Source organism: Balaenoptera ricei, chromosome 3, assembly GCF_028023285.1.
Source record: "Balaenoptera ricei isolate mBalRic1 chromosome 3, mBalRic1.hap2, whole genome shotgun sequence".
NCBI lineage: Eukaryota > Metazoa > Chordata > Mammalia > Artiodactyla > Balaenopteridae > Balaenoptera > Balaenoptera ricei.
Genome location: NC_082641.1, coordinates 174,778,027 through 174,805,331, shown reverse-complemented (window position 1 = coordinate 174,805,331; position 27,305 = coordinate 174,778,027). Strand labels below are relative to the sequence as shown.

The 27,305-nt window shown below is 55.9% G+C and overlaps 1 protein-coding gene and 1 long non-coding RNA gene across 8 annotated transcripts in view; one reads left to right on the top strand and one right to left on the bottom strand.

The window, feature by feature from the left end:
* Positions 1-27,305, top strand: part of SMARCA4 (SWI/SNF related, matrix associated, actin dependent regulator of chromatin, subfamily a, member 4) — an 86,957-nt gene that overhangs the window by 47,368 nt on the left and 12,284 nt on the right. For 3 of the 7 annotated variants that reach the window (XM_059918394.1, XM_059918391.1, XM_059918389.1), the window contains 15 exons: positions 1,066-1,132; positions 2,153-2,263; positions 4,037-4,279; positions 5,698-5,811; positions 6,529-6,636; positions 7,752-7,838; positions 8,645-8,691; positions 9,772-9,938; positions 12,643-12,806; positions 15,408-15,635; positions 15,887-15,985; positions 16,243-16,320; positions 17,103-17,321; positions 21,901-21,957; positions 22,464-22,717. In XM_059918394.1, coding sequence (XP_059774377.1) covers positions 1,066-1,132; positions 2,153-2,263; positions 4,037-4,279; positions 5,698-5,811; positions 6,529-6,636; positions 7,752-7,838; positions 8,645-8,691; positions 9,772-9,938; positions 12,643-12,806; positions 15,408-15,635; positions 15,887-15,985; positions 16,243-16,320; positions 17,103-17,321; positions 21,901-21,957; positions 22,464-22,717 — 2,043 coding nt within the window. The remainder of the gene's footprint in view (positions 1-1,065; positions 1,133-2,152; positions 2,264-4,036; positions 4,280-5,697; positions 5,812-6,528; positions 6,637-7,751; positions 7,839-8,644; positions 8,692-9,771; positions 9,939-12,642; positions 12,807-15,407; positions 15,636-15,886; positions 15,986-16,242; positions 16,321-17,102; positions 17,322-21,900; positions 21,958-22,463; positions 22,718-27,305) is intronic. The other 4 variants (XM_059918397.1, XM_059918396.1, XM_059918395.1 and 1 more) reach the window with 3 other exon arrangements.
* LOC132363056 (uncharacterized) lies at positions 21,857-27,190 on the bottom strand. The gene is made up of 3 exons (XR_009502539.1): positions 27,092-27,190; positions 25,491-25,651; positions 21,857-22,854 (listed from the first exon to the last, which is right to left on the bottom strand). It is a non-coding gene; the product is annotated as an uncharacterized LOC132363056 (long non-coding RNA).

Sequence of the window (27,305 nt, the reverse complement as noted above, 5' to 3'; positions counted from 1 at the left end):
AGGAGCATATGGCAGCTGAGTCTCCACCCTCCTTCAAGACCTTTCCCTGACTTTCAGCCCAGCGACTTAGGCTTCCATCTCATTGGCTCAGACTGTGCCCACCTGGTTGGCCCTGGCTGGCCCTGGCTGGCCCTGGCTCCTGGGGGAGCTCCTTGGTGGAGGTTCTTGCAGGGAGGAGCCGGGCGAGCCACGAGCAGTCTCTTTCACTTGGCTTTTGCATCCTGTCTTTACAAACCCCCTGGTCTAGACTGTCTGAGTGAGTTCTCTCCCCCACCGAAGACTCTGTGTCCCAGTATTTCCCCGAGAGCCCACCCGCTCTGAACTTGGCTTTACTGTCGCTGTCACCCTCTCCTGAGGTTCTCTCTTGGAGTCGGGGGTGACTTGTCCCTCCTCACCCGCCCCCACGTCTGCTCACTGCCCATCTCTGTCTGTCCCCCCTCTTCCTGGCCTCGAGCCCTCCTGCGCTCCCCCTCCTGCGCTCCCCCTCCTGCGCTCCCCCTCCTGCAGTCCTCTGCCCGGGCCTGGCTTGGTCTCGCCTGCCTCCCATCCTCATTCTGTCTCTTACGGGGCAGGAACCTTCAGTGGCTGCCAGTTTCATTTTGACGCGGCACCGCGACTCGGTGGTGTCTCCTATAGCCCCGGCCTCCGTGGCATGACTCCCGCACCCCACCCCCAGCGTCCTGAGCCTGAAATGAGGCACCGTGAATCTGCGTTTTTCTGGGAAGCAGGTCTGCAGCGTGTGGTGTGTTCTCACAGGGGCCTGTGGCCACACAGCGGTGACAGAGAACTGCTCTCCAGGGTCCAGCTCCTGGTCCTGGCCCTCTCCAGCCGCCTTGCTCCAGCCCAGGCCGACCTGGTGGAGGCTGACCCTATACCCACCACCACGCCTTTGTGTGTCCCTGTGTCTCCCACCTGGGGCACCATCCCCTCCTTCCCTCAGATGGTCCATTACTTGGCCAGCTCTGAGGGTCACAGACACATCAGCTTCACTTCCTCGTGGACATCTTTTGGACAGTTGCTGGCAACAGAACTAGATCCTGACTCTCCCTTCCTTGTTTCCACCAGAACGCTGTCCAACTGGGCATACGAATTTGACAAGTGGGCCCCCTCGGTGGTGAAGGTGTCCTACAAGGTACGTCGCCCCCTGAGGAGGTGGGCATGGGCAGGGTGGGAGAATAGGGGATACGTGTGGGTGAAGAGGGGCATCAACTTGCATTAATGACAGGATGCATGTGTGCGTGTGCGCGTCTTCTTATGTTATACACATGGGATCCTGCCATTAACACAGGGTTTGGATCACTTTATTTCGAGGAGTGATGCTTCTTTTTTAACTGAAGTTATGGACTCAGTTTGTGGAATGTGGTGACATTAACGCATTCACCTGAAGATTTCGTTATTCTTGCCGAGCTTTGGTTAAAACCCATTCACGTGGGATGACTTAATGAGTGTCCACCGTGGGCTGCTGTGTGACGGGGCACGCCAGGACACGTTGGCCCCGTACAGGCCTGCTCTGAGTGCCGCCCCTAGATCAGTTCGCCTGTGAAGTGGGGACTAAACGTGCCTCTTGTCCTCGTGGGGAGAGAGGCAGAGAGGGCCTCACACAGCCACTCAGTGGCAGAGCCCCGTTGGGCCCTTGGCTGCAGGTCTGCCGGGTCCAGGCTCGCCACCCTGTGCTGAGCGGCTCTCAGCCCCACGATGGGGAAAATCGGGTCCCGGCAGAGGGGACAGCGTGTGTGGGGAGAACTTGGTGCGTTTGAGGAGCTGAAAGTCATTCGGCTGGCAAGAGCTTATGGGAACGAGTGCAGCTCTGTCTGGAACGTGAGCTTGGAACAGGAGGGACGGCGCAGATTTGCTAACCGGGGAGAGGCTGGAGCTGCCCTTTGAGAGTGATCACGGCGGTCTGCGCCTGTGTGGGAGGCCTGGAGGCCTGAGATGGGGACCCGGGACGAGGAGGGTGTGGGAAGCGGAGCTGGTCGACCATCAGGAGTGGGGCCGACGGAGGTGCAAGCAGCAAGCCTCCCAGGGGCCTGGGCCGCCCAGGACCCACACTCCTCTCTCCGCTCCCCACACTTGGCCCTCTGTCCTTGCCGGGGTGAGGGGCCAGGACCCGGGGCCCAGAGGCTGAGGTGCGCGTGTCTTCTCTCCCTCACAGGGCTCTCCAGCAGCCAGACGTGCTTTCGTCCCCCAGCTCCGGAGCGGCAAGTTCAACGTCTTGCTGACGACGTACGAGTACATCATTAAAGACAAGCACATCCTTGCAAAGGTAGCGTGTCTGCCTGTAAAACAAGCCAGCCCAGGCCGTCGCGTGCTGTCAGGGAGCCCGTGATCCAGCCCAGGATTGTCGCAAGTGTGTCACGCTTCCCATCTTCTCAAAGCCCCCGAAGACATTTCTCAGTGATTCCCCCGCATATGTGTAAAAAGACAGCTGCTCTGTGTGTGCGAACAGCCCCGGTCGAGGTGACCTTGGGCTTGCCTCTCCGACCATCTGTCCCCAGGCTGGCCCTGGGCCACGTCCAGAGACTGGCTCCGTCTACGCAACATGTGGACTGGCTCCTCTCGGGCCTTCTGCCCGAAGAGCCTGGCCACACACGGTGACTCTCGACCCACCTGTCTTGCCTGCTGTGTCCCTGGCAGGGCTGTGGTGAGGCCCCCCTTGTCTCCACCTGTCTCTAGAGGCCTCAGACCTCCCTCCCTGGTGGCCGTGTCTCCCTACCGCAGCCTACAGGAAAGTGGCCCACGAAGCAGGAGGGACTTGGCATCCAGGTCCAAGCACTCTGATGTCCTGTGTGTTCTGTCAGCCTCGGACCGCTGGCTTGGTGCATTCAGTGGGGGCTGTGTACGCGGGGCAGCCTCTTAGCTGACACAGTTGTGAAGGCAGCTCTAGTTGGGCCATCAGGGAATTACCGAGAATAAACCATGACCCAGATATGAGACAGGCACCATCCCTCGCCTACAAAAAGCTCTTTTCCCGGTTTGGGAGGGCGTTGAGCCAGAAGGTGCTGCATCTGGCCTCACTAACCATGTAGGGGATTAAGTCAAGTGGTAGAGTTTTTGACCCAGTGGGTAGAGGAGATGTTTACATGTTGCCACACCTGTCGGCCTTGGTCGTACTGATGACATGTGGTGCTTGATGTGTATCTCTGAGCTACAGATAAGGAAACGGGGGCCCAGGGAGCTGGTGTCCAGTTTGCAGGCTCACCCTTCTGACCCAGTACAAAACCAGGCCCATCCCAAGCATGAGAACGGGGCTCTGAAAATCCTGTGTTTGTCTGACAGTGGCTTTAATTAACGTAAACCCCCTGCCATGGGGGTTCCTTGTGGGAAATGGCTGCTAGGCCCCTCCCCCAGTCGGTTCTGCCCTTTTCGTCTGGGACACCTGATGTGCAGTTCCTCAGCCAGGCTGTACCAAAGAAGCCAAAGCCAGAGTGGCTCTGAAGCTCGTCGCAGTCACACATAAATAGGGATTTACACCTGTGGCTCCCGCCTGCAGGCTCACACTCATGGTTAGAATCGGCATCTAGCCTGTGTCCACCAGCCGTGTGGCCACTGACAGGCTCTGGGGCGCAGCCGGGGCCCCTAGAGCGCACACCTGTGCTGAACTCACCTGTGCTGCTCCTGCCTTAGAGCTCCCGCCTGCTGACTGGAAATGCACCCGTTGCTGAACCAAGTCCCCTGAAGACCCCACCCCTGAGGGCCTCTGATCAGCAGGGGGGTTGTTACTTGGGGTGTTTTTCCGTGTCATGTACTAGCATACATAATTTTCTCGGGAAACCAAAGTACTTTTCTGCCCCTGGATTTGTTCACCCAGTCGCAGGTCACAGCCGTGTCTCCCTGTCCGCGTGTCCGTCTTCGCCCCGTGCTTTACAGAGGCTGCGGTGTGAGCTGGTCCCTCGTCAGGGGCTGCTGTTGTGCTCACGTTCTCCAGCTCAGCAGGCCGTTCTGCCCAGAGCCTTCTTGCCTAATGGCCATGAGGTCCTCACCCAGGTGGGCAGCCCCGCTGCCTGGCCTCCCCTGACCTCCTGCTCTCGGCCCGCAGATCCGTTGGAAGTACATGATCGTGGACGAAGGCCACCGCATGAAGAACCACCACTGCAAGCTGACGCAGGTCCTCAACACGCACTACGTGGCCCCCCGCCGCCTGCTGCTGACGGGCACGCCCCTGCAGAACAAGCTCCCTGAGCTCTGGGCGCTCCTCAACTTCCTGCTGCCCACCATCTTCAAGAGCTGCAGCACCTTCGAGCAGTGGTTCAACGCGCCCTTTGCCATGACTGGGGAAAAGGTGGGTGTGCAGCCGGCCACGTGGTGGCGGGGAGGTGGAGTGGGGAGCCATGAGCCTCGGCCAGGAGCAGCTCCGAGGACCCTCCAAGTTGATGGTCCCGGCCCAGGTGGCTTCCCTGGGTCGCTGTGGGTTGAGTGCCCACCACAGCCGGCCCAGCCAAGTGCAGGGCAGCCCTGGCACCAAAAGACCTCAGAGGAGAAGGGCAGAGAAATCCCAGGGGATGCTCGGGGCTTCCCTGACCCTGTGCCCCAGGCACAGGGAGGGGACGGCGAGTAATATGGCCCTGAGGTGTGAAGGTGCAGCTGGAGGGCCTGAGGAGAGTTTAATTTTCACCCTGAGGGCAGAGGGTAGCTCGGATGGTTTCAGTGAAAGGAGCAACATGGTCAGATTCTGTCCCTTTTGTTTTTAAAGAGGGCTGTGGGTTGTGGCCGGTGTCTCTCAATGTCTGCGTGGCTGGGAGTGGCGTTGTTGGTGTGTCTGTGACCACAGCGTTTTCTGTTGAAGGAGGTTAGCGGCCTTAGCCTGGTGACCGAGGAGGTGGGCACGATCGCAGGGCTTAACAATGAGCGTCACCGCCCACGGCAGCCGTGCCCCAGCTCACTTGTTTCCAGTTAGCGGATTTTCCTTAGGCAGGTCTGGGACAGCTGTTCCTCAGCTCTTACGGGGGGGCCTCTGTCAGCATCATCCATGGGGTCCCGCCTCCTTGGTACCGGCTGAGGCAGAAGCCCTCCTGAAGGAGAAATTGAGGCCTTTCCAAGGATCCTACAATAAAGGAGCCCCCAGTTTTCAGATTCCCAGGGACCCCCCCCACCTCCAAGAGCTGAGGAAGAAATGCTCTGGTTTCACGTATTTTCAAGTTGAGCAAAAGCTCTGCCCAAAGGGACCCAGAGAAGAAAAGTTCAGATGTCATCTTTTCACTTAAAAAAAATTTTTTTAATTCACATTTTTATCAGAGTAGCAGGCCCCCTGGGAGAGCAGCATTTCTTTCCGTCCGTCCCACCCAGGCCAAATTGAGAGTTGATTTGGGCTTCCAGTGACAGAGCCTTCTTGGAGCACCCCCCCAGTTACACCACACGCTCTATCCGTGTGGCCCCCGCAGTGCTGTCCAGATTTCGTTTGGACGTGTTGGCAGGATTCCAGGCACGTGGGTTTGTTACTCTTGGGGAAGCGATGCCGTGTGCTGCCGTGTTTCATAGTGCCCTGGGGCCTTGGCTTCCGTGTCCCAGGACTTCCATGGAAGGTCTTAGATCCTTGCAGTTTTCCAGAGGAAGCGGTTGCCCTGCCAGGCTCCTGTGAAGCTTAGGGCAGTCCGAAAAGGAGGTGCTGAGCACAGGGTGACTCCAGGTGGCCCTTCCCTGCATCCCTGTCCCCTCCTGTGGAGGTAACGCTTGGTTGGCGTGTCTCGTTGGGGCTGCCAGGTGGACCTGAACGAGGAGGAAACCATTCTCATCATCCGTCGTCTCCACAAAGTGCTGCGGCCCTTCCTGCTCCGGCGGCTCAAGAAGGAAGTCGAGGCTCAGTTACCTGAAAAGGTACCACGTTTAGTTGTTTTCTTTTTGGCCGCGCTGTACAGCTTGCGGGATCTTAGTTCCCCGACGAGGGATCGAACCCTGGCATCCCGGTAGTGGAAGCGCCGAGTCCTAACCACTGGACCACCAGGGAATTCCACGTACCATGTTTGTTTTGAGCGGAAGTCCCAATGCAGCATCGTCCAGGGGGCCTCCCTGGGGTGGACCCAGTCGGGTGGCTCCCCTGGGTCCCAGGCCTGGCCCTGGTCTGGCCTCGGCATTCAGGAGTCCATCCCTCCTGGGGTTGGCCACTCGCCCTCACTGGGTCTCTCAAGTGGAAGGCAGGTGTGCTAAGTTAGAGCACTAAGTCCCCCCAGGGCCCCCTCCCCTCTCCCCTGGGTGGGCTTGGGGTCCCTGGCCAGTTGCCCCTCCAGTCACACTTGCCCTTTGTTTCTTGGTCGGCTGTGGGCAGGCCTTTGGAAGGTAGCCGAGTTGCCCCATCTGGCCCAGGAAGCCCCCCCACATTTCTCTGCCCTGGTGCGTCTGCCACATCCCATCTCCCCTCATCCCCCTGGGTATGGGGTCTCCTCACAGTCACCCCTGTGTGCCCTGATCAGAGCACACATCCCAGGGCCCAGGATGCCTCTGAGAGGTTGGGCAGTCAGACACGGGCCCAGGCTGGGCGTTGGGCTCCGGGACCCTCGGCTCCAGTTCCGGCTGACGGCGGCGTGTGCCCTGCAGGTGGAGTACGTCATCAAGTGCGACATGTCCGCGCTGCAGCGCGTGCTTTACCGGCACATGCAGGCCAAGGGGGTGCTGCTCACCGATGGCTCTGAGAAGGATAAGAAGGTTGGCCCGGGGCCCCCCCCTTCCCCCCCGGGTGTCCACGGCAGGCGCTCTGGGGGCCGCTGGGTGCGGGGCTTGTGCACAGTGTAAGCAGCAGGCTCTCGCCTCCTGGGAGGTGATAGTCGTGGCCGAGGCCCCATCTGCTCGTGGTCCCGAGGGTGTTGACTGGGCCTGGTTTAAACCACAGCTGGTGTGGATGGGTCCAGTCCATAAGGCTGAGGGGGCAGAGGCTGATGGCCCGTTTCCAGGGAGGCCCCCGAGCCTCCCCGTCAGCAGTCTGGGGTCCTCTGCTCGTGAAGTGCTCTCTCCCGTGGATGCGTCAGTCGGCAGTGGGGGGCCCAGTACGGACCCCAGCCGTTAGAATATTCTAGGGAGTCCCACCTTTCCGGCTGGGAAAGAGCCTCAACAGCCAGGGCCACTGAGTCCGTTTACCTTGTCATTACGTGGCGTTGGGGTGACGTTAGTTTACGGTGGAGAGGAGTGGGGGCTGGGCAGGCTGCTGCCTTCTGGGCCCCTCTGAGGCCCTGGGCCCTGCCACCCCTGCTCCCCTCACCAGGACTGCAGTTGTCCTCCCAGGTCCCTCACTTCTGCCCCCGCTGCCTCGGGCTTGGCCCTGCCACCCCATTTTCTCTTTCAGATGTTTCGTTTGGGCCCTTTCTTACCCGAGCTGTTGCAGCACCCTGTTTCCTCGTTTCCTTTTTGGCCCACGGCACCCACCCCGGCATCCTTCCTTCACCCCATAGCCAGACATCTTCCTAAGCCGTCTGGCTGCAGCCCCGCCCCGGGGACTCCCCCCAGTGCCCACAGAGCTGGCCTCACAAAGTGTTTGCGATCCACCCTCAGCTCTTTGCCAGTCACGTTTCCCCTGCGTCCCGCCGGCCCCTCCTCACCCTCCACCCTCTACCCTCCACCCTCCAGGGTGCCAGGGGGTCTCCACTTCCCCCAGCGCTGGCTTCATGCTGGCTTCAGGCCTCTGAGCCCCGACAGGAGCCAGCTGCACACGCCCCGTCTCCTCTGCCACAAGCCACAGCTCCTCCCACATCCTTCTTCCACGCCTCCTCCGCCCCACCCCACCCTGGGACAAGACCGATTTGGGAGCCTCTCTTCTGCCTCCTCAGGGCAAAGGTGGCACCAAGACCCTGATGAACACCATCATGCAGCTGAGGAAGATCTGCAACCACCCGTACATGTTCCAGCACATCGAGGTGAGGCCCAGGGCCGGGGCGGCAGGCCCAGCGGCACCCGGAGCTCGTGGGCCTCAGGCCTGCACAGGGCCCTGCTCTCAGAGGGGTCTGTCTGCGCCTAGCCCCTAGACAGAGCTAGGTCGCTTCTCTCTGGCAACTTTAGAGAAAAAGAGCTTGTAAGGTTTAGGCTAGACGATGCTTATGCATTTGTCTGTTTATGGATGTTTTGTTTGCAAGCGCTCGTATATTGTAAAGAATCCAAACTGTAGGGAAATATGCAAGAGAAATGAAAATCCCACCTCAGATAACCGCCGAAGCCTTCGGAGGCTGTTCTTTGGAGTCGTTTCTCCTCCGGTGGGGTTGTGCTGCCCCTGCTTGGTGGTTACTAGCCTTCCCCACTCGGTGACACATGGGGCCATCCTGGGCAGAGCATGGAGAGCAGCATCCCTCTTCATGACGGCTCTGGCCATGACCTTCTGGGCCCCAGTACCCTTGGGAGTCTGGGTGCTTGCTTCTGAAAAGCACACATATGTCCATACATTCTGGCATAAAGTTCCGGGGTCATGCCAGAGGCCCCTGGGGTTCCATTTCAGCTCACCAAGTGTGGTCTCAGGCACGCGCCGTCCTTGGCGCGCTTCCTTCCGTGGTTAAGAGTGTTAGGTCATTACGGGAGGGATGTCAGTGGGATAGAAAAGCTGTGTTCAGCATCTGTGTGTGGCCTTGGGGCCGCTATGGGCCATCGCTGAGCACGGGTGGGAGGGCTCGGAGGCGTGGGGCCTGGCCGCCTTTTCCTGCCCCGCACTGACCCGCCTCTCATTCCATCGCAGGAGTCCTTTTCCGAGCACCTTGGATTTACCGGTGGCATCGTCCAAGGGTGAGAATCTTCCTAGCTTAATGGGGTGGGCAGACCATCTGTGTGCCAGTATTTCTCTCTTTGGTTGGCTTTATTTCTGTTGTTATACTGGTCTAATTCCAAAGGCAGTATATTCCTGGCAGAAAACTTTGAAAACATAGATGAACCCAAAGAAGAGAATAAAAATTCTCCACTTTGAGAGGTGACCAGACCTGGCTTCCAGGCCCCAACTCTGGGCTCTGTGACCTGTGACAGCTTTCCTAACCACTCTGAGCCTAAACTCTGCCCACCAACAGAGGGATACTCTTTATACAGTGCGCCACGCACCTTGCTCTGGGGGTGTTTTCTCCAGCGTTGTTTATAAAGCGCAGCCCAGGCATCGTTCAGCCCTGGTGTTGGACACAAATGCTGCCTCAAGGTTTCACCGTTAAAACACTCTTAACGCTAAAGCCACCATTATTTCTCTGGGATAGTAAACTATTTCCTAGAGCAGAGGCACCGAATGAAAGGGCAAAAGATTCTTTAGCTGTGTAGTTCTTTATACCAAATTGCATAATGGGGTCCCACAGACCTGGGTTTGAGCCCGGCCCTGGCAGGTCAGCAGCCGTGTCACACTGTCCCCCAGCCTCAGTTTCCACATCTGTAAACCAGGAGGAAATGACGGAAGTTGCAGTGGCCCTTAGCCCTGTGTGTGGCGCAGTGTGGGCACTCTCCCCTGTGAGCCTCTGCTCTTGGAAGGTTCTTAAACAGGAGGCCTGGCTTCCCGGGGCAGCCCCTGTCCACGCCCATTGTCCCAGTATCTTTACTAATAACTAGCACCTTCTCTCGCTCTTACAAGTATCCAAGTTGGTCAGTAATTTCATGACCGAGTTTATTTTAGTTGGGTTGAAATGGCTTTGCTGAAACTTTGGTGGGGGGAGGGGGGCGGGCGCGGGGGTAGTCTGCCAAGGAAGCACTTGTGTGCCCCCGAGCCTGGTGGCCAGCCTGCCTAGGCCGGCTCAGGTAGCCTGGGCATGGGAGCGCACGTCCTCCTTGGCCCGCCTGCAGGGCACTGTGGTTCACGTGGTGTGTGTGTCCTTCCCCACCCCCTCCACTCCGCAGGCTGGACCTGTACCGAGCCTCGGGGAAATTCGAGCTGCTCGACAGAATTCTTCCCAAACTCCGGGCCACCAACCATAAAGTGCTGCTGTTCTGTCAGATGACCTCCCTCATGACGATCATGGAAGACTATTTTGCGTATCGCGGCTTTAAATACCTCAGGCTCGACGGTGAGTACGACCGGGAGAGAGACGTTTGTTAAAGGGCGGCCTCGTTATCCACTGCTGCCAAAGCTTCTCTAGGTCTAGCGGCAGGAGCGGGCATAGCGGCTCACTCAGTGACACAGGCTTGCGGGAATGGGAGGGAGGGCCCTGGGAGTATCATGGCTGGATCTCCTGAATGTGAGGCTTACGGTGTTTGCACCAGAATGCTGCGTCCAGTGGTTAAGGGTTGCTCTACGGTCCTGTTATGGTGGGAAGTGACAGAAACCCATATCCTGTGGGCGTAAGGAAGGAAACCTTGATAGACTCACATAACTGAACCTCAAGGGTTGGCTTGCTTCGGGCACAGCTGGATCCAGGTGCCCAGATGGTGTTAAGAGGGGCTTTTCTGGAGCTCTTGGCTCTCTTGTCCTCCATTTTGGCTTCATTCTTAGCCGTCCCCTCCGGGCTTTCCTTCCACCTGCTCAGTGTCCCGAACAGAGAAGCAGCTTGTCTTTTCGCCCGGGGGTCTGGGGGTGAACTTTCATTAGGCTGCTGTGAGCGACAGGCTCTTCTCTCCACTGCCTGGGTGGCTCTGGAGCTGGAATCGGGCCCGTTCGTGCCGGAACCATGAGCACTGAGAGAAGCAGGAAAGGGAGGGAGGGAGGGAGGGAGGGAAACCGATGCTGCAGGGGTGATAGCGGCGAGTTTCCTGGGAACAGCACTTGACTGTGACCACATGCACTCATAAGGAGCCCTGTTTCTGCCTTGTTCCCAGCACGCAGGAGCTCCGGGGAGGAGGGAGCTGAGTGAGATGCTGACAGTGTGCAGGGCCCGTGCGCTGACACGTGGCAACTGACCGGGAAGACCCTAGAGGGAGCCCCCCACCCTCTGTCAGATGGAGTGAGTGGGGCTCTCGAGAAAAATGGACTTGGGGGCCTCCAGGGTCAACACAGTTAAGAAGTGTGGGGTAAAGCACACGTCTCAGAGCCTTTGTCTAAGCTCGTTGCTATGTGCATCCATGGCCAGACACCCCAGACCTCTTTGCCCCCATTGTGTCTTTCACGGTACATCTTGTGGAACTGTGGTGTTTTTCAGACCGTGGACCCGTGGTTGCTGGGCGGATCTGTCTGTCGGTCTCTGCCCTCCCCACTCGCACCCAGAACCTTTGCTGCATCCCTATCTTGCCTTCCTTCGGCCTGTTCTTGGAATTCTGTCCAGGGCGACCTTTGCAAACACAGCTGTGGTCAGGTCCTCCCTCAAACCTCCCTCCTTCAGGTGCTTCCCACGGCTTGGAAGGCCTGCATGGCCAGGCTCACCTCGCCCTCCCCTGCGTGCTGACCTCCCCAGTGACCTCTCCGTCCTTCAGGGGCTGAGCCTTCATGCGTGCTGCTCCTTGTCTGTGTCACTGCCCCGACCCCTGGAGGACAGGCCGAACGTGAAGAGCGTGTTCCCACCCACCCCAGCACCCATCCATTTGCGCCCCCCACTTTTTTTTTCCTCCATGATGAGAGTCCTCTATGTAGGATGAGGACTTTTGTTTGCTTGGCTGTGGCTGCATCTCTAGGCACCTTATGTGGTCACTGCCACATGAGCGGAAACTCTGGGAAGGAAGGGCAAAGGGGGGGGCTTCCCTGGCAGTCCAGTGGTTAGGACTCCGCTCTTCCACTACAGGGGCCCAGGGTCAATCCACGGTTGGGGAGCTAAGGTCCCGTGTGCTACACGGTGCAGCCAGAACGGCAAGGGTGGGGGCTCGGTGGCACGTGGAGTGGAACCTTCTGCTGTCAGAATGCCGAGAGTGAGGGTGCAGGCCGGGCATCTGGGAGCGGCCCCTCCACCTGGGCCTGCCTCAGCCCCTCCTTGGAATTGGGGCGGCCCAGGCGCCAGTGGGCATCAGGCCTCCATGCTGTTCATCGTGACGTGTAGGCGAGTGGCTAGAAGCAACACCAAAAATGACACCTGCTTTCCCAGAGGCACCTCTGCCCCTCAGGCTGGCAGTAGCCTGCGGAGCTTAGATGCCCCTCTGAGGGTCATGATGCTGAGGATCTTGTCCTGGGCCGTCACATTAGAGTCCCTGTGGCTCCATGAAGAGGGGAGCCGTCCTGCCCAGAGGGAAACAAGTCTCCATTGTAAGCCCCCCGTGTGCTCGCCTGTAGGTGATTCCCTTTGTGAATGGAGAAAACCCATCAGTAGGACGGAGGCAGGCGCCAGTCCTCTGGCCAGTTGTTCACTACCGTAGCAGCCCCGTCTGCCCACCTGGAGACCCTGCGTGGGTTTGGGGGTCCGGTGTTAACAGTGTTGCTGCAGTGTCTCCCGCCACCCCCTGGACCCCTGGGCAGGGCAGGTGGTGACGACTCGCAGGGCAGCCCCATTGCCTGGGTGTCTGCTGGGTGCCGGGCACGGTGCTCCAGCACCCGCCCACTTAGTTCCCACAGCAGCCCCGATTTACACGGAGGAGACACAGGGGGCCCCTTGGGGCTCGTTTTCTTCTCCTTGGGTGGGAGGACTGGCGGTCAGTAGCGTCGCCATAAATCTGAGTTGTTCGCCAGTCACCACTCACGGCCACGTGTTGAGCGAGTGTGGCCATGGCTTGGGGGGGCCCGAGTTGGACAGCTGTGGACGCTATACCTGCTCCCTGATGTAGGTGTTCCTCTGTCTCCTCAGCACCACCGCCCGCCCCCCCTCCCCCTGCCACGGTCACCTTGCTAACCCTGCTTTCCCCACCCCCCGGCAGGAACCACGAAAGCGGAGGACCGGGGCATGCTGCTGAAGACCTTCAACGAGCCCGGCTCCGAGTACTTCATCTTCCTGCTCAGCACCCGGGCTGGGGGGCTGGGTCTGAACCTCCAGTCAGCCGACACTGTGATCATATTCGACAGTGACTGGAACCCCCACCAGGTAACAGCTCTCAGGCCCCCTAGGGGGAGGGGCTCGAAGCCTCGGGGAGACCATGCCCACTAGCATGAGTGCTGCTGGCCTCTTGACATTCTCCTGGAGTCCCGGAGGCCCCTGGAGAGAAGCCCAGAGAGCAGTTACTTTCCTGTTTCTCAAAACAAAACTAGTTTTTTGCTCTGATTATGAAAAAATTCATATTCTGTTGTTATTTAAAAAAAAAAAATCCTGGGAATTCCCTGGTGGTCCGGTGGTTAGGACTCTGTGCTCTCACTGCAGAGGGCCTGGGTTCAATCCCTGGTCGGGGAACTAAGATCCCACAAGCCACATGGCACAGCCAAAACAAAAACAAAAAAAATTCTGGTGTCACGTAAATGTGCAAAGAAAGCGGAAAATGCCCCAGTCCTATCAGCTGGCAGTAATGGTCACTGTTTTAGTCATGCAGGTCCTTCCTGGCCATGTTCTGGCCCAGCTCTCATGCTGGCGCCTCTTAAAACCACACTGGGGCATACTTTGTGTGCTCTGTGCACTGCTGCCCTTGTTTCTTATCCACACACCCTGCACAGGGCTCCATGCCTGTAGATAACAGGGATGTGGTATTTTATAGACGCAGTAGTTTTTGGTTTGTTTTTATAAATTTATTTTATTTATTTATTTTTTGGCTGCATTGGGTCTTTGTTGCTGCACCAGGCTTTCTCTAGTTGCGGCGAGCGGGGGCTACTCTTCGTTGCGGTGTGCGGTTCTCTCATTGTGGTGGCTTCTCTTTGTTTCAGAGCATGGGCTCTAGGCGTGCGGGCTTCAGTAGTTGTGGCGTGCGGGCTCAGTAGTTGTGGCTCGTGGGCTCTGGAGCGCAGGCTCAGTAGTTGCGACGCACGGGCTTAGTTGCTCCGCGGCATGTGGGGTCTTCCCGGACCAGGGATCGAACCCGTGTCCCCTGCACTGGCAGGCGGATTCTTAACAACTGCACCTCCAGGGAAGCCCTGGTACAGTAGTTTTAAAGTAAGTGTTTACCTCTTACGTCTTACTATAAAAGTAGTAATTTTTTTAAATGCAAATACCAATAAGTGAAAGTAACAAATTAAAGAGTCCATTTTTCCCCTTCCCCACCAACCCCGCTCTTCTCCGAGCCAGCATCTACCCATGTACACACATATGTTCTGGGTTTGACATGAACACGGCATGTTCCAGCACGTGTCTCTTCCCGCCAGCAGCTGGTGTGTTCATGTCTCCATGCAAGCACACGGGGGCTCTCCCCAGCCGCCAGCTGTCCTGGCGTATGGTGGCCCCAGGATTTTTGACTCAAACCCCAGTTGGCAGACGTCCGGGTTTTCTGTTCCCCTCGGGGAGCCCTCTTGTCCCTCTCTTGGAGCACCGGCCAGGCCGAGCCTGAGAGGCGGGATTGCTCGGTTCACAGGCCTGTCCCTTCACGTTCTGGTTGGTTCTGCCACAGTGGCCTCCAGCAGGCTGCCCCAGCTTTCACTCCTGTTGACGGTGTGAGCGAGCCCTTCTCCACAGCCCAGCAGAGCTGGTTATCGGTGTGTGAGCCACGGGCGCCTGACAGACGAGTGCCTGGGGTGGTTGCTGCGCCAGCCTGGGGTGTGGCTCCCGCCCGGACCTCGATGACTGGCCTGTGTCCTGAGAGGTGGTCCGAGTGTGCTTCCCCCACCCACAGGCTGTCGGGGGGAGAGACCCCCGTGGAGCCCTGTCCTCCTCCACACCCGGGGGGCATCAGAGGTCATGAAGCACACTGCAGAGCCAGGAATCACGCCGGCTGAGCTGCGGGGCAGGGGTGGGGGTATGAACCGTGGACACAAGGCACGCCTGTTCCCACCAGGTGTGGCCTCTGCTGCCCCCGTGAGGTGCAGATCTGGAGGTCAGCCCCACACAGCTACAGGCCCCAGACACAGGATCTCATAGCCCCTCCTGGGTCTACGCTGGGCGTGATGATACAGCGTTGGCGCCACGCCTACCACTTTATGGGCGCTTGCTCCACACCAGGCACTGGCCTGAGCACCCGATGCCTGTTGGCTCCTCTCACACACTATAGCCACGAGAGGGGCTGGTGTCAGCAGAGTGTATCCTGAGGCTCCGAGAGGTGGGGCCTGGGCCCGGCTTGCATGGTAAGGAAGTAGCAGGGCCTCCAATCAAACCAGGCATCAACGTGGTGCTGCCCAGCTTTGGCGTCATTCTGTAAACAGTGCCCTCACCGTGATACAGCCACGCCAAGCCAGGCCCTGCCCGGGGCAGCCAAGGGGGCCTGTGCAGCTGTGAGAGGAGCTGCTGGGGTATGACCCACTGGGGTGGCCCTCTACAACTGCACTTTCTTCCTGAGTATCCGTCAGATCCCAGTGAAGGTAGAAGTGATGCTTCTGCAGGAATTTGGGGTGAAGTCATCCCGGCACGGGCTCCGGGTCTTGTTCTGGAGCTTCTGGCTGTGGCGGGCAGAACAGCCAGGCAGGCACCCGAGAACTGGAAGGCCCCTGCCTTTCCCAGCGGCATCCAGTGATCTACTGTCCCTTAACGAATTTAAAGAGATTGTTTGAAAAAAAATAAAAATTAAAAAAAAAAAATAGCTTGTTTGGGGCTGACCGGCGTCTCTCTCCCCAGGACCTGCAAGCGCAGGACCGTGCCCACCGCATCGGGCAGCAGAACGAGGTGCGCGTGCTCCGCCTCTGCACGGTCAACAGCGTGGAAGAGAAGATCCTGGCCGCGGCCAAGTACAAGCTCAACGTCGACCAGAAGGTGATCCAGGCCGGCATGTTCGACCAGAAGTCCTCCAGCCACGAGAGGCGCGCTTTCCTCCAGGCCATCCTCGAGCACGAGGAGCAGGACGAGGTGAGGGCAGCACCAGCCCCGACCCCCTCCCCGGCGTGAGTGGTGGACGCATGAGCGGCTTTCATTTTTGTTTTTTTACCTTTTTTGCACTCTTATTTTTTTTGCATCCCTTTGGAGTAAAGGGAGTGTGGGCTGAAAGGAAAGAGGATGAGTACTTGCTTTTTCTTTGAAGTGGTTTTTTTTTTCTAAACTGCTGGTGAAAGATGCCGGATTGACAGCCCTGGAGACTGAAGTCCTCTATTTATCCACAGAGCAGACACTGCAGCACGGGCAGCGGCAGTGCCAGCTTCGCCCACACTGCCCCTCCGCCAGCGGGCGTCAACCCCGACTTGGAGGAGCCACCTCTAAAGGTGAGAGGGGTAGTTCAGTCTCCATGCCCATTCAATCCTCGGCTTCTCGGCTGAGATGGCCAGCAAGGGCCCTGATCCCACGGAGCGTGCGTGTGCGTGTGCGTGTGCGTCTCTCGCTGCCGTGTGGGTCCCCATCCACCGCAGCCGGACTGGGACCGCCAGCTCATTTCCCATGGACCGCCGCTGCTCGCCTCCGAGCCCGGCCGCCTCCCACCCCGGCCTCCCCGCACTCCAACTAAACGTGTGACATCTTGTAGGAAGAAGACGAGGTGCCTGACGACGAGACGGTGAACCAGATGATTGCCCGGCACGAGGAAGAGTTCGACCTGTTCATGGTGAGCGCCGCAGGCACTCGGGCCCTGCGCACCCTCAGGGGCTTGGTTCCCCGCCTGTGTGAACCGCGTGCAGTGGGGCTCACACGCCTCCTCCCCCGCCCCCTGCCCCTTTCCCTGCTGACACCGAACAGAGCAAAAGGTCTCAGTGACGGTGGCATCCCCGGCGGGTACCCAGCCCTCAGGGTGGCCCTTCCATGGCTCCTAACTGACCCATCTTTGTTCCGTGGCCTCCTAAGTGTGTCGTAGGGATGGCGGGACACACACACCCAGCCCTGCTCCAGTTTATGGTCCTCCGTCCGGCCAATGCCTGTTGTCCTTGAGGCTCCCTTTCAGAGGGAGTCACACTGTCCAAGACTGAGGGGCTGGCGAGGGCCTCGGTCTCAGATGCCCTGTTGCCCCTCGTGGGCACGGAATCGGGGGGAATTGGGGGCGCCCTCAGCCCCAGCAGGCCTGTGCCTTCCGCTGAGCCTGTATCGCCTCAGTGGGGCAGGGGAGCCGCTGCCCCGTTTCAGCCCCCGTTCCAGCCCCCGTTCCGCCCCCTTCCTGTCCTTTCCAGTTCTCTCTGCCCCCGAAGCAGAGCCCCAGCCAAGGTCTGACACGGCAGCCCGGCCAGCTCGGCCACCGCACGACCAAGCTGCTGTTTAACTACCGCTGCAGCGATGGTCCCGAGGCAGGGAAGCAGCCCCCGGTCAGGGTGCCCCCGCGTGTGCCCACTGGCCATCTCCTCTGTCCCCTCTGTGCTGACGCCTGTCCCTCTGTCCCTGCCGCCCCGCACCCCACAGCGCATGGACCTGGACCGCAGGCGCGAGGAGGCCCGCAACCCCAAGCGGAAGCCACGCCTGATGGAGGAGGATGAGCTCCCCTCGTGGATCATCAAGGACGACGCAGAGGTGGAGCGGCTGACCTGCGAGGAGGAGGAGGAGAAGATGTTCGGCCGCGGCTCCCGCCACCGCAAGGAGGTGGACTACAGCGACTCGCTGACGGAGAAGCAGTGGCTCAAGGTACATGCCAGAGAGGGCCGCGGGCGGGGCTCGGGCAGCGCAGGGCTCGGCCGCCAGGATTGAGGCCTTGGTCCGAATCCTGGGCAGTGCCCTTCGGCCGTTCTTGGTCGGTTTTCACTCACGACAGCGACCCTTCACACGTGGGGTCAGGTTCACTCAGTTCCTCCTGATGGAACTCGGGGAGGCACCCCTGTGTGGTTCCCGAGCTGCTCAAAACCCACTTCTGGGTGGAGTTGGCCCTTCCAGCGTCAGGTTTAAGCAAAATATTGCCAGTCTTTGCATGGGGCTGACCGGAGGACCCAGGGATATATTGGGGATCGTCAAGTCACCCTGCGAGATGGTTGAGAGTGGTGACGGGGTCAGGCAGCCCCGCCTTTGCGTGTGTCACCCCTGGGAGCTGTGGGGGGGGAAGAGGGAGGAAGCCTCCGCCTGAGGCTCCCGGCACCAGCTGCTCATGGAGGTGACGTGAGCACCCGTTTTCAGCAGGTGGCTCCCAGCCCTCGCGGCTGCCCACAGCTGAGTCAGGGCTGCGGGCGGCTGCTGGTCCTCCTGATTCAGCCCCCCGACCCCACCCGAGCAAGGGCGCTCTGCATTTGCACAGGGGCCTGGCACTGCGGTTACAGTGACAAATCAGACCCCATTCCTGCTCCAGGGGTTCTGAGTGTAGAGGTGATGATTAAGAGTCCAACCCTCGAGTTGTCCCTGAGACAGCACTTGCTGAAAGGCAGGTGGCGGCTTTCGGTTACGCCCTGCTGAGTGCCACACCCCGGAATGAGCAGCTGTCTCCCCAGGCCTCTTATCACACACCCTGGGGTTCCCCTTAATTAACTGCTGCCCCAGTGCTTTTTCAGCCATGTGGCCAGGTGGCCCTGGTCCCCTCCTGGGAGCTCAGAACACCCCAGACTTGCAAGCTCGCCCACTGAGCTGTGCACCAGAGGGAGCTGTTGAAACATGCCAGGAACCACGGAACCTCGGGTGGGGCAGGTGGGGTGTCTCATTCCCTGCCATCAGCCCCGGGCTCCAGGGCCCAGAAGAGAACCTCGGATGAAGGAACATCAGCCCAACCACAGTCCCAAACGGCTCGCGTGGGGCCTTTGCCAGCCCGGCATTACTGAGACAATGGGTGCCCTTTAAAAAAATAGCTGCCCACGTGCTAATAATAATAGTTGGTGCGCATTTTTTTCTCCTTCCTCCCTTTCTTTGAGAATAACTTACATACCACAGAATTTACCCGTTTAAGATGTACAGTTCAGTGATTTTTAGTATATTCACAGAGTTGTGAAACTGTCACCACAAATGAAGCTCAGTACATTCTCACCCAAAAGAAACTGTTTTCTCTTTAGCTATCTTCCCATCCCTTTATTCCCCCTAGCCTTTGACATCCGCTAAACAACTTTTCTGTCTCAATAATTTTGCCTAAACAGGAAATTTTCTATAAATGAAATCATACATTTTGTGATCCTTTGATGTCTGAGTTTCTTCACTTAGCAAAATATTTTCAAGATTCATCCAGGTTCTAGCATATATCAGGACTTCATTCTTTTTATGGCTGGATAACGTTCCATTATAAGAATATACAACATTTGCTTATCTAGTCATTAGTTGACAGACCGTGGGGTTGTTTCCACTTTTTAGCTATTGTGCATAATGCAGTGGTGAACATTTGTGTACAAGTTTTATGAGGACGTGTTTTGATTTCTGTGGGGTGTGTATCTAGGAGTGGATCAAATGGTAATTCTGTTTAACCTTTTGAGGAACGAAAACTGTTTTCCAAAGTGGCTGCACTATTTTACATTCCCACCAGCAGCACAGGAGGGTTCCAGTTTCTCCAGGTCCTCGCTGATACTTTTTATCTGCCTTTTGATTCTAGCCATCCTAGTGGGTGTGCAGTGGTATCTTATTGTGGTTTTGAATTGCTTCCGGTGGGGTGGGGTGGGGTGGGGTGGGATGGTGGTGCTAATGGTGTTGGGCACCTTTTCACATGCTTTTCGGCCATTTGTAGATCTTCTTTAAAGTCTTTTATCAGATATATGATTTGCAGATATTTTCTCCTATTCTGTGGGGTGGTTTTTGTCTTTGTTTTTCACTTTCTTTTTACATATTTTTAAAAATTATTTTATTTATTCATTGTTTTTTGGCTGCATCGGGTCTTCGTTGCTGCGCTCAGGCTTTCTCTAGTTGCGGTGAGCGGGGGCCACTCTTTGTTGCGGTGTGTGGGCTTCTCATTGCAGTGGATTCTCTTGTTGCGAAGCATGGGCTCTAGGCGTGCAGGCTTCAATAGTTGTGGCTCGCGGGCTCAGTAGTCGTGGCTCACGGGCTTTAGAGCTCAGGCTCAGTAGTTGTGGCGCACGGGCTTAGTTGCTCTGTGGCATGTGGGATCTTCCCGGACCAGGAATCGAACCCGTGTCCCCTGCATCGGCAGGTGGGTTCTTAACCACTGAGCCACCAGGGAAGCCCCTGTTTTTCACTTTCTTGATGCTGTCCTTTGAAACACAGAATTTTAAAATTTTGATGAAGTCAAATTTATTTGTTTTTCTCTTTTCACCTGTGCCTTGGTAGCATGCCTGAGAATCCATTGCCAATTGATGGTCACAAAGATTTACCCCTGTGTTTCCTTTCAAGAGTTTTAGAGTCTCAGCTCTTACATGTAGGTCCATGATCCTTTTTTTTTTCTTTTCTTTTTTTTTTTAAATTTATTTATTTATTTTTGGCTGCGTTGGGTCTTCGTTACTGCACATGGGCTTTCTCTAGTTGCGGCAAGCGGGGGCTACTCTCTTTTTTTTTTTTTTTTTATTTATTATTTTTGGCTGTGTTGGGTTTTCGTTTCTGTGCGAGGGCTTTCTCTAGTTGCAGCGAGTGGGGGCCACTCTTCATCGCGGTGCGTGGGCTTCTCATTGCGGTGGCTTCTCTGTTGCAGAGCATGGACTCTAGGCACGTGGGCTTCGGTAGTTGTGGCACACAGGCTCAGTAGTTGTGGCTTCTGTGCTCTAGAGCTCAGGCTCAGTAGTTGTGGCGCGCGGGCTTGGTTGCTCCGTGGCATGTGGGATCTTCCTGGACCAGGGCTCAAACCCATGTCCCCTGCATTGGCAGGAGGATCTTAACCACTGCGCCACCAGGGAAGTCTACCGTTGATCGTTTTTGAGTTAATTTTTGTGTATGGCGTGAGGTCAGGGTCCAACTTCATTCTTTTGCATGTGGCTATCTGGTTGTCCCAGCACCATTGTTGAAAAGACTATTCTTTCCCATTTGAGCACATGCCATTTTTTTAATATATCATACTCAATAAAATTTACATTAATAAAAGAGATATTTACCCAAATCAGACACTCCTCTGTCTTAGTGGTGGACATGTAATTCGCACCACTTTTCTGGCAGCCACTCTGATGCCATATGTTCCCAGACCCTGTAGAATGTGCCTGGCTCTTGCCCTTCTGGGCTGACCTGCATGTCTAGGGCACAGGACCAGAGACCCCAGTATTAGATTCCTGGGGCTGCTATAACAATTACCACAAACTTGGTGGCTTAACACAACAGGAATTTATTCTCTCACAGTTCTGGAGGCTAGGAGTCTGAAATCTAGGTGTCAGCAGGACCATGTTCCCTCTGAAGGCTTCTTCCTTGCCTCTTCCAGCTTTTGGTGGCCCCAGCATTCCTTGGCTTGTGGCCACATCACTCCAGTCTCTGCCTCCGCCTTCACGTGGATGTCTGCAGTATCTCTCTTACGGCCTTTTCTGACTCCTTGGATTTGGGCCCACGCTAATATAGTATGATCTCATCTCTGTTCTTAACTTATTACATCTGCAAAGACCCTATTACCCCATAAGATGACATCCTGAGGTTCCAGGTAGATATGAATTAGAGGGGACACCATTTGACCCACTGCGTGCCCTGCCCCGTGCCAACCTCCTCTCAGTCCTTCCTGTCTGCTCTGTGCCCTCCATGCTGTTCCTTTGGCCTGGATGCCTCCTTCCACCGCCCTGACCCTTCAGATCTGCTTAAGTGCCCACCTTTGGGAAGCTCTCCCCAACCCTGACCAGGACACATCTGCTCCACCATCCTCAGAGCACCTCTCACCCTCCTTCTTGGCACTCGGCACACTTGTCGCCATGTTTGTGGGCTGTGTATTACTGTCTCCCCTCCATGAGGGGCTGTGTTCAGTGCCTGGCCCCGTACCTGCACTCAGATGCAGCCGGTAACTGAGATGAATAACCAGTGCGTCCGTTTGGGTCCAGGCCCCACTCCCGTTTCTGATTCCAAGCCCCCCTAGAAAGCTGGCTTCCCATCACTTTGTGTTCAAGGCTAAAACATGCAAGTTAGTTATTATCGTTGAGAATTAACACATTGGAACTATTTTATTTAAAGTTAACATTCACGTTTATGTTCTTCAACTCAGCGGTTTCACTTCCAGGAATCTATCTAAAAGAAAGACAAATGTCAGTTATGGCGGAACTTAGAATAGCCCACCCACCCATCCCCGCAAAATTGGAAAGAACCTAAATGCCCAACTACAGAGGAAGTTAAGTTAAGGCCCATTGTACAAGGAAATACTATTAAATAAGCATTAAAAATTATGTTGCAGAAAAACGAGAGGAAGTATATCCAGGACATAGTAAGCAAAAAGATGAGTCGTGATGTGGTATGTGGCTCGATCCCAGCGCTGCCTCGCTTGTGCACATGTGCGTGGGAAGGTGGGACATCCTGCAGGTGGAGGGTGGGGACGGCTGCACAGCAGGAGCGTTCCCAGTGCCACTGAACTGCACCCTTGACAGCGTTTGCAGCGGCTGACTTTATGTTATGTGTATCTTACCACAGTTTTTTAAAAACATGGAAACGTGGTCTAGAGCAGAAGTGTTGACGGGGTCACCTCTGGGTGGAGGGTTTACAGGAGCCCACTCTTCAGGCTTCGCACAGTGAGGCTGTGACACTTAAATGTGTAACATACGCCGTTTATCTGCGAAGAACGGGCTTGGGTGGGCCGACATCGGGAAGACAGAGCTGGCCCTCACGGCCCCTGTGCCCTCGGAGCCCGTCCGGAGCCCCAGCATGTGTCCCGCCCCAGCCAGGCCCCCGGGTTTGCGCCGCAGCCTCTGCTTGTCGACCTCGGTGCTGGCTGTCCTATTTTTACCACTATTGACCCTGAAGGCCATCGAGGAGGGCACGCTGGAGGAGATCGAAGAGGAGGTCCGGCAGAAGAAATCGTCGCGGAAGCGCAAGCGGGACAGCGATGCCGGCCCCTCCACCCCGACCACCAGCACCCGCAGCCGCGACAAGGATGACGAGAGCAAGAAGCAGAAGAAGCGTGGCCGGCCGCCTGCCGAGAAGCTCTCCCCCAACCCGCCCAACCTCACCAAGAAGATGAAGAAGATCGTGGACGCTGTGATCAAGTACAAGGACAGGTAAGCGGGGGGCGGGGCGGGCGGGCTGGGGCCGCTGGGAGGGGCCGGCGAGGCCGCTGCCCGGGCAGTCGCTCCACAAACTGAGGTCGAGTCTCTGTCTCGGAGCCTCTGTCCTCGTGGGACGTGACATTAACGTCCTGGAAGAGGGGAGACAGGCAGCGTCAGCCGTGGTGAGAGGCCGGGGGAGGTGACGTTCAAGAGGAGCCCTGAGGAGGGCAGGTCTGGGGACAGGTGGTCTAGGAGGTGGCCGGTGGGTTCGAGGCCAGTGGCAGGGTGAGTGTGGGAGAAGGGGGTCTGTGCTGTGATGGAGGCCGATCACGTGACTGGTGGGCCGTGGTGAGGAGGCGCCTGTGGCTGGAGCAGAGAGCCAGTGGCTTTCCTTCTGTAGACAGTCCCCCGCCCCGCCCCGCCCCAGCTGTCGTCTCCCTGGCCCATCACAGGTCAGCCGCTTGTGGAGAAGACATAGACCAGGCTCCTCACTAGGCACGGGGGCCCCTGCCCTCACAGACACGCCAACCACAAGACAATGCATGCTTTCCGCTTTGTAGATCCGTTTGTGGATCATGAGTACTGCTTAAGTAAGAAGAAGAAAATAACGGCTCTTCCGCGGCCCTCCTAGGAGACTTGTGCCCGTCCTGCCAGCGCAGGGTGGGTTGCGTGGAGCTGCACAGGGCAGCCAGGGGCATCCTTCCGCCCCCCCCCCCCCCCCCCCCCCCAGTGTCTGTTCCACTTTCTGCTACATGCAGGTCGATGAGGCTGTCCCCGTAACGGGAGGGTTTTACAACTTGAATTCATAGTAATGCTTTGAGGTCAGTCACAAGCAAAGTAGGGGAGAATTTTAATCTGTCTGAGGGAATAGTGTCAAGGCATGAGCCCATGGTGTATCATTTGGAGAAACTGTTACCAAGCCTGTGATTTCAGGGGGTGGTGATGGTTATAGTACCCCAAGAAAGGATACAAATTGCTCTTTAAGAAGAATCCTTTACTATTGGAAGAGAAACAAATGATGAAGTGGAAAAGAGGCATATTTAAGTTCACCTGCTGGGCCTAAAAATGTTACGTTTTGGGCTTCCCTGGTGGCGCAGTGGTTGAGAATCTGCCTGCCAATGCAGGGGACACGGGTTCGAGCCCTGGTCTGGGAAGATCCCACATGCCGCGGAGCAACTGGGCCCGTGAGCCACAATTACTGAGCCTGCGCGTCTGGAGCCTGTGCTCCGCAACAAGAGAGGCCGCGATAATGAGAGGCCCGCGCACCGCGATGAAGAGTGGCCCCCACTTGCCGCAACTAGAGAAAGCCCTCGCACAGAAACGAAGACCCAACACAGCCATAAATAAAATAAATAAATAAAAAAACCCAAAAGTTAAAAAAAAAAAAAAAAAAATTACGTTTTGTGTCATTGTGTTTTGGGGTTTTTTAAAGTGTATATTGGGTTTTTTTTTAATTAATTAATTTTATTTTTGGCTGCACTGGGTCTTCATTGATGCACGCGGGCTTCAGTAGTTGTGGCTCGTGGGCTCTAGAGCACAGGCTCAGTAGTTGTGGCACATGGGCTTAGTCGCTCCGCGGCATGTGGGATCTTCCCCGACCAGCGCTCAAACCCGTGTACCCTGCATTGGCAGGCGGATTCTTAACCATTGCGCCACCAGGGAAGTTCCTTGTGTCAGTATTGAGAACAAAATATTGAACTCATTTGCAAACTTCACCTTGGAGGCAAATTCCACAAAGAAAAAAGTAGACCAACAATTATTTATAATATGGAATGTGCAAAAATCCAATGAAAATAATAGACCCTGATGTTTTCTTCCTAATAGTATTCTTGCAAGGGAACCTTAACATTGTCAAAATGAAGAAGACCCTTGAAGGTCAGTGGGGAAGGATGGACTTTTCAAAAAGTCATGCTGATCACTGGGATATCCATATGGAAAAGATGAGTATTGACCCCTCCTCACGCCATACACATATATTAATTTGAAATGGATTACAGACATAAACATGATGTAAATCAACTATATTTCAATAAATCTTTTTTAAAAAACCCATAAATGTGAAAGGTACAACATGGGAAAAAATCTTCATGTCCTTGAAGGAGGTAAAGACTTCTTCAGTAGGACAGAAACGCCACTAGCCATAAAAGACTCACAAGTTAGACTTCACTAAAATTAAGAACATTTGTTCATCAAAGGACACCCTCATGAAGACGGTGAAAATTGCCACAGACTAGGGAAAGAAAATTCAATTTTAAAATGGGCAAAAGGCATGAACAGACACCTCCCAGAAGAAGATACCCCAGTGACCAATCAACATGTGAAAAGGTGCTCGGGACCACCACATCGAGGTCATTACGAGAAGGAAATGCACAATAAAATGAGAGTGAGGTGCCTCCTCACACACACCAGAAGGGCTAAAATTCCTTTTAGTTCCACCACCAAGGACGTGGAGCAGTAGGACCTCACACCCTGCTCATGGGAGCGTGTGGCTCTGGGCAGTGGCTTCTGCAGCTCGACACACAGATAAAGCTTCTGACCAAGCCACTCCAGTCCTAGGCCTGAGTGCATGCATCCACCAGAAGACATGTACAGGTGCCTCCACAGCAGCTTTGATCGCGACTCCCCTAAAGGAGACAGCCCAGTGTCCACCCACAGGAGAACACGTCCACAGCGGCCTCATCGAAGAACAGAATTCTAACGGCCACGAGAACAGACAAACTACCACTCCCTGGAAGAATCTTACAGACACTTGGTTGAGTGAGAGGAGCCAGACACAGAAAAGTACCTGTTGTACGCTTCCAGTTACAGGAAGTTAAGCTGATCGACGGTGATGAGCATGGATCAGTGGTCGCCTCAAGTCGGAAGTGACAGGGACGGGACACCAGGGAGCCTTCTGGGACGTTGGGGTCTTGGTCTGCACATGAAAACCTTCACCAGGGTGTACACCTAAGATAAGATGTGCGCACTTTCCTGTAGTAGGTTACACCTCAGTTTAAAAATAGTAGACACTTGAAATCGGCATCCTGCACTCGATAAGGCCTTGGATATTTTCAAACTAAAAAAAAATATGTCAAGTGTCAGTCCACTTTCTTAGTCATCCTATGACTCAGAGAAAAGGCGCTGTGCTTAGCTGAAGGTCACGTGACAGAAGAGAAGCTGGCTCCCCTGGCTGCTGCAAACAGCTGTTCTCTCAAGCCCGTGCAAGGCTGGGTGATAACTCGGGCAGTAAATTAAAACTAGCTCTTAGGGTTCAGGGGCATCTTGTCAAGACTGGCCTGTGGCAGGACACCAAGATCCTGGTAGGGATTCTGAGATCCAGCCTGATGAGAGCCCTGACACTGCAGTCACAGAGCTGAGCTCCCAGGTCTGTCAGACCCACGTGGTGGTGCCTCCGTGGAGGGCTTGAAGCATGGCTTATGTTTAAACCTCACGTCCTCCTGGAACAATGGCCCCACTGGACGGGGAGTTCGCCATTAGACTGGGGAGAAACTGCAAAGGAGTTACAAGTGGGACGGAGAATATGACCATTCCAGGAAGCCTCCCACGCACTGGCTTTGAGAAACGTTTGGTTCTCAATTGGAGCAGGGCCTTCCACTCGCTGGTTTGCTGGTGGCCACACAGGAAGAGATCAAGCAAGGCACATAAACTCAGGAAGATAGTCACATCATCCTGGTTGAAATGTTACTTCATGGCAGATGCTTTCAGAGATGATGTTTGGGTACAAACTTGACCTACTTAATGGACATTTTTGATGTTCTTATCAAAACATAAGAATTTGTAACCATGGGGAAAACTACAATATGGTTCATGCAGCTGTAGGGTTAGGCACGGTTTATAGACCACCCTGTCTTCTGACAACAACTGCAGAGTTCAGGGTCCCCAAGACCACCCTCAGGCTCGATAATTTCCCTAGAAGGACTCTCAGAAGTCTCTGAAAGCTGGTGTACTCACAGTTATGGTTTATTACAGCAAAGGGACACAGATTAAAACCAGCCGAGGGGAGAGGCGCAGGGAGCAGCGTCCTCCCCGTGGAATCGCCGCCCACAGTGACTTTCCTGGCAACATTACGAGAAGATGCACACAGAGCATTGCCAGCCTGGGAAGCCTTGGTGTCGAGGGTTTTTATTGGAACTTGGTCAGTATACCCGGCCGACCTCCCACGTGGCTGCCCAGTCTCCAGTCCCTCTGTGGTTGAACCGATGCCGCTTGACCCGACGCCCCTGCCTGGAATCACACTTAGACTGTGCCAAAGGCCCCCAGCTAAACAAAGGCACCCCACCAGGCAGGACATTCAAGGGCAGAGACATGGCCTCCCAGGAGCCAAGGGCAAAGGCCAGACCTTTCTTTGGGCCAGGTTAAATTCTTTATGACACAGCTGTCACGTACCTGGAAGGTTCTGAGGGACTGGCCACCACGCCACACCAAGGAGAACAGGAGTGGAACGAAACCAGAGGTAGCTTGACGCACACTTTCTTGTCTCAGACTTCCGATTGCTCCTTTCCAGAAGAGAAAATGAAACTTTGGATTTAAAAATCCCATTTGCTTGCTAGAACCCTATGGTTAGCTAAACTCTGTACTTGAGTTAAATGTGGATCCTGAG